The sequence below is a fragment of the Stylophora pistillata genome, chromosome 6, assembly GCF_964205215.1.
Source record: "Stylophora pistillata chromosome 6, jaStyPist1.2, whole genome shotgun sequence".
Lineage (NCBI taxonomy): Eukaryota > Metazoa > Cnidaria > Anthozoa > Scleractinia > Pocilloporidae > Stylophora > Stylophora pistillata.
In genome coordinates, this window is record NC_142524.1 from 33,248,505 (window position 1) to 33,259,149 (window position 10,645).

Consider the following 10,645-nt stretch of genomic DNA (forward strand, 5'->3'; position numbering starts at 1 on the left):
GACAATAATAAAGGCTGATAGTTTCGAAAGAAACTTTTTGGGGCTGCGTCGGTGGGGGTAACGAAATAATTTGGATATATCAACAAAGTTGAAATGGTAAATTGCCCACCGTAACGATTACAAAAGCTGACGTTTCGAGCGTTAGCCCTTCGTCGGAGCGAATAGAGGAATTGTGGGTTGTGTGTGCTTTTGAAAGGCAGAAAATCGAGCTACGTTATTGGTGGGAACATGGCAACGAGAAAAACACGAATAAATTAATGGAATGAAAAGCTTTCGTTGATCCCTGTGGGATTTAGACCACCGGTTTGAAAGATGAGCTTTTGTACAAGATTTTTACGGCTTTCCATGCTGCCTAAGTGTAAGGAAAGACCGCAGATTGCCATATGTTGCTTAGAATGATTAGGTATGCGTCCATAGTTAAACAGTTCGGGTATGTTGCGAGAAGGAAACACACGCAAGCCCGTTGACGGAATCTCTGGAAACGAAACCAAATTGCAACTTTGCTGAAGTTCACAACTTTCATTATGGCCTTCGCTGCAAACCATTTCCCCTCATCTAACAAGGCAATAAGGTAAGTCCATTTCATTTCAAAACAAGACATTTTTTTCTCTCTTTTAAGGCAAACTGATAACATCCCATACAAACCTTTATAAATATAAAACGTTGGGCAACACGGTAAGAGTCACGTTCGCTTTTCTAGTAGTGAGCTTGTGTTGCCTGTGAGCAACCTTACAGTTGCATACCTACATTGTGTTACGCCCGCCCCCTCTAAACAATGCAGCGGGTTTAAAAAACTAGTGTTGTGACCAAACTGAAAACAAACAATGAGGTCTTGATTAATGTAGACTAGCGACTGGCAAGCAATAACATTGTGCGGAAGCTCCGTTTTCATCGATGGCCGAACGTGAGCTCTTCTAGTACTAAATCATGGTAGGCAGTCAACGTGTCCATTACGTCGTGGAAAAATCTCGAATCTACGTACTTTCGTCCATTTTTTAATGGTTTGTCCGTCATATGTCCAAGTCCTTCGTCGTTTTCTTCCGTAACATTGACACTCTGGATGGATTTCAAGGCATAGTAATGTATGCGTCCATAGTTAAACAGTTCGGGTATGTTGCGAGAAGGAAACACACGCTAGCCCGTTGACGGAATCTCTGGAAACGAAACCAAATTGCAACTTTGCTGAAGTTCACAACTTTCTTTATGGCCTTCGCTGCAAACCATTTCCCCTCATCTATACTTGGATCGAGTGTGTTATGATTTCCAGTCTTAATGCATTAGGTCACACGTTTTACAAATTCATCACGTTTTCCGCTTAATCTCAAACATCTGCACTTTAACCATCGTTTCAACTAATCTACAGTGTAGTCCTTTGGTTTTCGTTCAAATTTCGAGCGAGGAACGCCGTCCTCTTGGGTTAAAACGGTCAAAGAACGAAGCGTAGAGCTCGCAAACGACATCGATTCCACTAAATGCTCTTATAGAAATGGCACTTGGAGTAGTTTGTTTGTTTGAGTCAAGTGGGGGCTCTCAAATTTTGTGACGTCATCTGTGCCCGACGCCATTTTCCGCGTTTGTTTCCTTTGACCTATTTCCGACCAGAATCCGGCCATGACAAATTTTCATTAAACGATAGCTATAAGTATTCAAACATTTACTTTTTACATTGAGCCTTAACATCAAAAAAAGTGGCGGTAGTGTGATATTTTTTAATTCTGCTGAGGATTTTAAGATACTTTATCCTGATCATTTCTGGAGTTTCCCAACGCATCATCATTTGTTTGAGACGGTTTTTAAAAGCGTGCCTATCGAGCATGAAGTTTGTGAAACCTCGATCTCATTAATTGCGTCCTTTTTTCCTTTTTGCGGTGAAATCTGCATGTATTTAAACTTTGGTAATACCGGGTAGAGTCAGGCTAGGAAATTATTCATGTAATTATGAGAGGATGGCTGTAATTGTTCCTCAATTCATTTCTGAAATTGAAACAAACTATTTTAATAGTTTTAAAAGATGTTGGCTTTAACGGGTTTTCTTCCAAAACTACATGGATAGCATCTAGTATTGCTATCTTATCGTTCACTGACCACTCACGGTCTCCTACACCGGCATTGCACTTCGTAAAATTGTAGGCCTTCAAACTACAATCATCTGAACTATTATTTTTTGATGTAAAGGCCGGAAATCAAAGCCGGAAAATATGTCTTTTAAGCTGTATTCATAAGAATTCATTTAAAATGACAAAGAAGAAAAGGGTTGTTAATGAAATTTTCAGATGAGTCTTCAACTACTTTGTAACGAAGTCAAGATCTTGAATTCTGCCGAGGATCTAAGGCGATTCTTGTCAATCCTGAAGTCGCTTAAGGTACCGCTATTTGTTTAGTAGTTTGGTTTTCCTTGAGAGGTTGATCAGGCTCCTTTTTTACAACTTTACTTCGACACTTACATCAAAGAGATCTTAGCCTGCTGATTCTAGCATGTATTACCAAATTAAACTCAAGGCAGAACCCACCGCGAGTATGGAAGAAGCAGTGAAATCGAGGTTTTTTGAACTTCCAGCTCGATAAGTTTTCTTTCAATTTTCCTTCAAATACAAAAGTTGGTACGGAGAGCGATGCTGTGTATTATAAGTGATTAGGCATAACACAACCTTAGATCCATCGCAAAATTAATCGACTTAATTACCTCTATTAATAAAGGAAATTTAAAAGCATATGTATCGTGCTCATTGCGTCTTCCATCTTCAAACGAGGCATTTTCATGTAAGAATCAAGGATTTTCACTGTAAAATCTGAAGCATACCATTGGAGATGAATATTCAAATAGCAAACCTCGAAAATAAGTTTCTTTTGCCATCTGTGCAGCCGCTATTTATGTTATACTCGCAATGCTCCATAAATTTGGCTGCTACTAAATCGAACTCTTAAGCGCTTTCTTAAATGACTTCGTTTACCGACTTGGCTCCTCGTTAAGTTGTGCTTCTTTAATTCTAGAATACTTCCAACTGGTGCCATTTTACACGAAGAGGAATTCAAAGCGGAAAAACGTTCTTTTATGCGAAAGCTTTCAAAATATCAACGATAGGAACTGAGAATGCTGGTATAAAAGAATAAAAAGAGAAAATAGGACAAGGTTATTGATGAAATTCTTAGAAAGAGCTTCATCTGAGGAGATCGAGTTCTTGAATTCTGCTAAAGTTCTAAAAGATTTTTTTTCTTCCGATCACTTGTATTAAGTTACTTTCCAAACCGAGTCTATTTGTTTAATAGTTTGGTTGATTTTGAGAGTTAAAGCATCAATATTTTCGGCCATCATTTGATGATCAAAATAATTATGACCTAACCTGATTCAAGCTTGTAATGCTTTATTTGAAGTCATTTATGGGTTTTGGCAGTCCCATGTAGGAAAGCATGGGACCGCCAAAACCCAGAAATTCCAGAACCCTGAACAAATCACGAAGGACAACCTGAAACGTCGACCGATTGTCAGCACTTGTGGAACCTTTTATTACGAAACCGCCAAATTCCTAGCCTCTTACTTACCTCCTCTCACTGAGAACGAATACAGCATCAAAACTACCACCGATTTCGCTGAGTGTCCAAGAAACAGAACTGTTGGTAATGACGAAGTCTTGGTCTCGTATGATGTGTCCTCTCTCTTTACTGAAGTTGCGCTCGATAAAACCATTGACCACAACATTCATGAAATTTACACCAACAACAAGCAAGCTACCACAACTCAACTCAGTTACTCTTCAGACGCTTTCTCTTTAATGTTACCAAGAACACAGTTCGAATGACATTAGATTTTGTTCGACATTTAAGAATAAATATTAGCGAGAAAATACACAACGTTTCGATGACTCCATGTCATCATTCTCAAGTGAGAAGAGAATAAAAATGAATAGTTCATTTATACCGTACGAAGATGACAAACGTAAAAAGTTAAAATTTTTTTTTTTTAAAAACCTTTCAACCCACCATTCTATGATTGGTATTTTGATGATTGTTTCTCTAAGAAGAAAAAGGACGAGCTTGATGCTCTATTTGAACGGCTAAATCCCTAACATTGTTTTCATTGTCGAGGAAAACCCCGACCACTTCCTCGATACTGCCTTTAGTTATAACAACAAGTTCAATCGCAGCGTCTTCAAGAAACCGGGGAAACTACCAGCACATTGGAAATCGGAGGTCCCTACAAAATGGAAAAGGAATTGCGTCACTGGCGCACTCCATAGAGCCAAACGCATCTCTACCGATCTTTACAAGGACATAAAAAACTCTTGAAACTTCTTTTATCAATGGCAACATCATTCCGTATTTTCTCTTCGAAGAGCGAAAGAAAGTTTTCATCAAGCTCCTTTTGGCGGTAAAAACGAAAAACTCGGTAAGACGTTCGTTGCACAACTCAACGAGTTCACCAATTTTAATATCATCTTTGTAATCCTGTGGCAAACAAGGCAAATTAAAAGCCTCTTTAACAACAGAGACAAAACACTCACAGATCCAAAGTTGTTTACAAAGGAGATTGTTCTTGTGGCGTTGATTACGTTAGCGAGACTGTGAGAAATTTAGCAGTACGTATTGCGGAGCATTCAAATCCTGCTCACACCTCTGAACCTGCCAAACACTTGCGGGAAAATCCATCACATTCCTTCACTTGGCGTGTTCTCTCCTCAGCAGAAACATTCCACAAGCGTAGGATCGTCGAGGGGCTAATGATCCAACTATTCCGCCCCAGTTTGAACAAACAAGGCATTTCTTATGTCTCCAAACTTTTCCCATCGGAAATTACACAAGATTATTATGTCTCCAAACTTTTCCCATCGGGAATTACATAAGATATATATATATGTATGTGCAGATGGTTATTATTTCAACCCTGATGATGGCAAACAGCCGAAAACGTTTGGTTCAAACATTTTAATTTTTTCCTTATCTTTTAGCCTTGTATAGAATATACTTTACTAAGCGAACATTATGGACAAGGTTTTAATTCTTAATATGAAATCAACGCAGTACACATCATGAAAACAGAAAACGCAAAAAAATAATCAAATTTTTTATTGAGAGAGTTTTCGCTCGACATGGAAAAAATATTCGCAGCTAACTCAATACATATGTGTTATTCAATTTCCTTCACAAATGAATAACACTGCGATGAACGATGTTATGTGAGAAATTGAAAGAAAGAATCACCTTAGATCCTTAGCAGAATAGAAGTGAAGATTCTCCCATACAGACCTCCCACTCGGTTAATAAGAACTAAATATTCACCTCGCCTTCGGCGGATAATTGTTAAATATATATATATATATATAAAGAAATATATCTATATATCTTTTGCTACTTACATGAATAACTTCCTAGTAATAGAAGTCGCCTGGATTTCTGCTATTTATCATGAAGAAAATTGAAAAACTAGTAACATGGGGACGTGGGTTCAAATCCCTCTCAGGGAAAATTTTCTTTTCAAACATTGATTCTATTTAAGTATGATTATTTGGGGCGTACAGGGTCAGGGTTTCCCTCGTATACAGAATTTATATATATATATCTATATATATATCGCAAGTCGTTAGTGGAACTCTCAGGCCAACAAAGGTGCACCACGCCAGGAGGATCAATAAAGATTCGCAGTCCAAACCTCACAGCCAACACAAACGTAGAAAGTTTAAAAATTGCGAGGATGGACAACTTCTGACGTAAAAATATAAAAGATTTTAATAAAAAACGTTTCGGTCAGAGACCTTCTTCAGTTATTTACAATATTTCTGCCGCAAAGAAAAAACTCCAGTCATTAGCTATATTAAGAGAGGAATTGTGCAAAGTCTTTAATAAGATAAGCGACGCCGCCTGGTAAGGCAGAGAAGGAAGCGATCGAAGTGATTACAGAAAAAAGGCTAAGGGGAACGAACAAAAAAGGACATAGAGGAGCATGCCCAAGATGACTTGACAAATGACGAAGAGAAGGACGAACAGAAATATGAAGAAAAAGGCGCTGAGAGGGGAATAAAAGAAGACGCAGAAAACGCGAAAAAAGAGGCAGAGGTAGAAAAGGACGCAAATGGAGGAAGAGAGAAGGAGGATAGAAAAGGGTGCAAAATTTTCGTAGAAGAGGACGTACATGAGGGTGCAGAAGAGGACGAGAACGATGAAAGGGATCCCATGAAGGAGTTAGTAGAAAACGCAGAGGAAAACTCCGAGAAGGACGCGAGAGACGCAGAGGACGTAGAAGAGGATGTAATATAGGAAGAGAAGGACATTTTCACGAAATTTTGTTTGTTTCTTTAAATAGATGTTTTCAACTTGCCTCTCATCTCGATGTTTTCAGAAACTAGTTGCTGCAAGACAAGGTTAAAGCACTAGGTATTTATTAAATTTTAGTCCAGGTGTGGCTTAGTCAAATGTTGGAATATTTCTTAAAAAGGATAACTCAAAGAAAAGAAACACAACTAGGTCCAGAACATTCCTTTGATGGTTTCGATGAATTGATTTCCGCAAATTCCGTGAAACCCATCGTCTCGTCTAGGTTTTTTTGTCTTTTCTTTTCTACATTATTTTACGTCTCGTCTTCTACACCAAGTAAGGACCGAAATTTGAAGACCACTCGGGTAGTTAGACTTGCTGTAAGCTACGTATCGAGTAGTTCTTCCGAGTTTTGTACCATTAGGTGCGCGCTACGAGTTTCTCCATAAAACAAATTGTTGATGTGTTGAAGGCACTGTGGAGGCTTAGATGGAACTCACTGGCGTTTTTATGCGTTCCAAAATTCTTGTATCTTGATGAACGCACACAGACACGTGAAGCAATTGTTCATTGTAAGATAGATTTGGTTTCCTTTACCGTAATGTCACGAAGAGTTTTTATTTACGTGAGTTCTAGCACTTTTCATGTACGGTCGAACGTGCTGGTGTTACGCACTGCGCGCTATGAGTTCCGTTGTAAAACAATCGGTTAGTGCTTCAACTGGGCATTCAACGAGCTATCAAACACTTAGGAAATTTGAAGGCCACTCGCTAAGCACTTGAGAAACTTGGAGACCCCTTGAGTAGTTAGGGTTGCTCCCAGCTACGCATCGAGTAGTTTAGTCTTCCGAGTTTTGTACCACTAGCTGCGCGCTACGAGTTCCCCCATAAAACAAATTGTTGATGTATCGTCCGTCTTCGGTCCCGAAGGGTTTTTATTTTCAAGTCATGAGCATTAGCACGTTTCATGTGCGTCGAACGTGCTGGTGTTACGCTCTGCGCGCTATGAGTTCCGTAGTAAAACAATCGGTTAGTGCGTCAACTGGGCATTCTACGAGTTATCAAGCTCTCAGGCCACTCGCGAAACACTTGAGAAATTTCAAGATCCCTTGAGTAGTTAGGGGTGCTCTCAGCTACGCATCGAATAGTTCCTCCGCTTTGTGTACTACGAGGCACGCGCTGCAAGTTCCTCTATGAAACAAATTGGTCATGCGTTGGCTATGCAGTCAACAGAAGGCATTGTGGGGGTTTAATTAGAACATAACCAAAGAAAAGCACGCGCTCTGAATGGTCAATTCCTTGTCCATGGGTGTACGCTGCTGACGTGAGCGAATGCAAAGACTAGTTTTCGTGTTTTTTTTCTTTGGTCACGTAAGATTTTTTAAATAGAAGGGAACTTTTTTGCCACAATGTATCAATGTCATGTTACGTTATTAAACAAAATGGTAGATACCAAAGCGTACACTACCGAGTTATGGATGCACTTGGGAGGTTTCCTAAGCACTCAAGAAGCCAGAGTCGCTCTCGGCTATCGCCTCGCTTGACTCTTGGGCTTCTCTTGTGCTTAGCAACCTTCCGCGTGCATCCACAACTCAATATTGTAATAGTGTGCACCATTTGTTAAATGGAACTCAAAAAGATAAAGTTAGTCTCAGCTGCGCCTCGAGAAATTCTGGCGTTTTTGTGCGATCCAAAATTTGTTTGTTTTATATCTTGGTGAATACACACAGATACATGAAGCAGTCGTTCATTTAACAATTATTCCACGAGCACGCGTTGGTTATGAGATGATAGATAGCCAACGAGGCGCGTGGCGCCGAGTTGGCTATAATCATCTTATATCCAACAAGCGCGAGTGGAATAATTGTTTTATTAAAAACGTTGAATCAAATTATTAAATTTTATTAAATTTTTAGCTCCCTTTTAATTTTAAGCTAACACATACGCTTACCATATTTGTAGATTATGGTATATTCGCTGTTATACCATAATGGCTAAGCCAATAAAAAGTCTTGAATTGCATTATCCAATGATCTAGTTTTTAATAATATAAGATAGATATTGTTCCTTTACCGTAATGTCCGTTTCCGGTCACGAACATTTAGCTGATTTTATGCTCTACGCGCTATTGGTTGCGTTGTGAAACAATCGGTTTGTGCGTCAACTGTGAATTTAACAAGTTATCAAGCTCCAAGGAGGTTTGAAGACCACTTAAGTAGTTAGAATTGCTCTCAACTACGCATTAAGTAGTTCTTCCGAGTTTTGTACTATTGGGTGCGCCACGAGTTCCCCAATAAAGCAAATTGTTCATGCGTTTCACCTTTTAGTAGGTATAAATACAACGCTCTTATGCAATCAAGAACAGTTCTAGCAAGAAGCCCACACAGTGAACTTCTTCAGTCATTTTTGCTCATCTACATTAAGGCTTTGAGTCAAGTTGAACTTTGTTGCGGGTCGAATCAAAGTGAGTACACTAAGAATACTTTTTTGCGTAGCTTACGGTTTCGTCGCGGTCAGTCACAATCTTCGTCTAAGATAAAACGTTATTCCTTTATCCAAAGGAAGACCAAAATTATGCTTACCTCCTAAAATTCAGCTAATTGAACGAGGCGCACACTGATCAAACACCCCCGTTGCTTGTGTTTGGGTTTTTGTGATCAAAATTTTTAAGTCCTCATGCGAGTTAATTCTGTTTGTTTTGAACACTTGTCAGTCCGAGTGCCAATGACGTGGTTTTTTTGTTTTTTAGATCGAATTTTGTTATCAAATTTAATAAGTTCTTCGGCTCTTTGGTCTTCTGTTCGACGGAACACTCTATCTGAGATATTCTCTACATTTTGTCGAGTCGGGTCATTGAAGTTGAACTTGAATCACTGAGAAATGTGGGTTGAATCATCATGATCCGCGATCGCTAGTATTCTTATATAAAAGTAAAGACTAATTAAGAAAAAAGATACGACGAAACATTTCAATCAAAACAATATCCGGGAACGAAATGGGAAAAATGCCTGATTTGTAGTTTGCTCATTTCACTGAATTATGATGTATTGTTGCTTTTTTTAATCACAAACTTAAGTGTTCTTTCTTGATAAAATCTAGATCATGGGGACATCCATTTCGGCACAACTTAAGGAGCAACAGGAAAAAAATGACGAGAAAGCAGTGCAAGAGCTACAGATGCTGCAAGAGTTGATGGTCAACAAAGTTGCCGCCGCTACAGCAAAGATGAGGGAGGAAGCGCTCCGAGACACTAATCTCCCAATTGTGGCGTTTGTCGACACAATAGAGAAGTATTCTGTCAGCGTGTCAAACGTGCCTGATGAGGAGATAACTAAATCACTCAAAGATATGTTTGGTGGAAACTTTCTAGGAGGTCTTATAGGCGTTATCGGCGTGGCCCTCAATCAGTTCTTGGGAAACACACAGGTTGGCGCAAGTGAGCAGAATGATTACCACATCATCTTTAGCAATAACAGCCTCATGCGAGTCGATGTTATGTTTTACAAGTACGAGTTTTCATCCAAAGGAATTCAAGATAAACGTCAGAATGGGTTCTGCTACTCTACACAAGCTGCCGTTCTCGACCTCAAGAAGGTGAACCCCCAAGTCCTGTTATACGGGCTCACACGAGCTATTGGCCAAGAAAATATTCCCGAAGCAGTAAAAGAGCTTCATACATTGGCTGGGTTTGGAGAGGAGTTGTACCACGTAATCAACAAGTTGAACACGGAAGCCAAGAAAAGCACTACAGATTCTGATGATGACCCGGATGACCGTGAAGAGCAAATAAGACAACCAAGCGACGAAGAAGATCATGAAGAACATAACGTTTAGAAGTCCAATAGGCTACCTTAAAATCTACCTTACAGTAGATTTTAAAACAGACAAAAGTTTTCAAAACTTTTCAATCGCCGGAAATTGCCCGAATTGTTTTCAAGCTGAGCAAAATAGCATTCCGTTATAAACTTTATCTTATTTTTGATTCAATGTAACAGATACATATATATATTTATATATATGTATATATATATATATATTTTTTTTTTTTTTTCAATACGTGTTATCGATACTGGTTGTGTGTCAGTTAAGACAGGGCTGAAAGTCATTGTTCGTGAAAAAAGAAGTTGTTAGAGTAACATTATGAGTTTTCAGTTTAATCGCTTTAACAGTAAAAGTGCTTGGATTGGATTTGATTAGAATAAAGCAATTGCAAAATCTCTCTCAAGTTGTTGTTTCGAAAGTTATTGATATCACGTTGTGGTAATCTAAGTAATCAGTTTCTACCTGTAAAAACCATCTGTGGTAATGAGTTGATTTGGTGGAGAATTTTGGGGAAATCACCTGCAAGGTTTTTAGGGGAATCGGAGGGGGTATCAGTCGTCGCTAACAAAGTATAAAGT

At 39.0% G+C, this 10,645-nt stretch overlaps 1 protein-coding gene and 1 pseudogene across 2 annotated transcripts; both read left to right on the forward strand.

Annotated features, from left to right (window-relative positions):
* The first annotated feature begins 295 nt into the window (after positions 1–295).
* Positions 296–10,464, forward strand: LOC111324899 (uncharacterized). Of its 2 annotated transcripts, none has more exons than XM_088762735.1 (2): positions 296–571; positions 9,345–10,464. In XM_088762735.1, the coding sequence occupies exon 2, from the start codon at positions 9,348–9,350 to the stop codon at positions 10,077–10,079; it is 732 nt and encodes a 243-aa protein (XP_088618861.1). In that variant the 5' UTR covers positions 296–571; positions 9,345–9,347; the 3' UTR covers positions 10,080–10,464. The 2 variants fall into 2 exon arrangements, with proteins under 2 accessions (XP_088618861.1, XP_022784299.1); XM_022928564.2 differs by lacking the exon at positions 296–571 and adding an exon at positions 8,502–8,709.
* On the forward strand, positions 3,963–6,399 carry LOC148729519 (uncharacterized; annotated as a pseudogene).
* Positions 10,465–10,645: the final 181 nt, after the last annotated feature.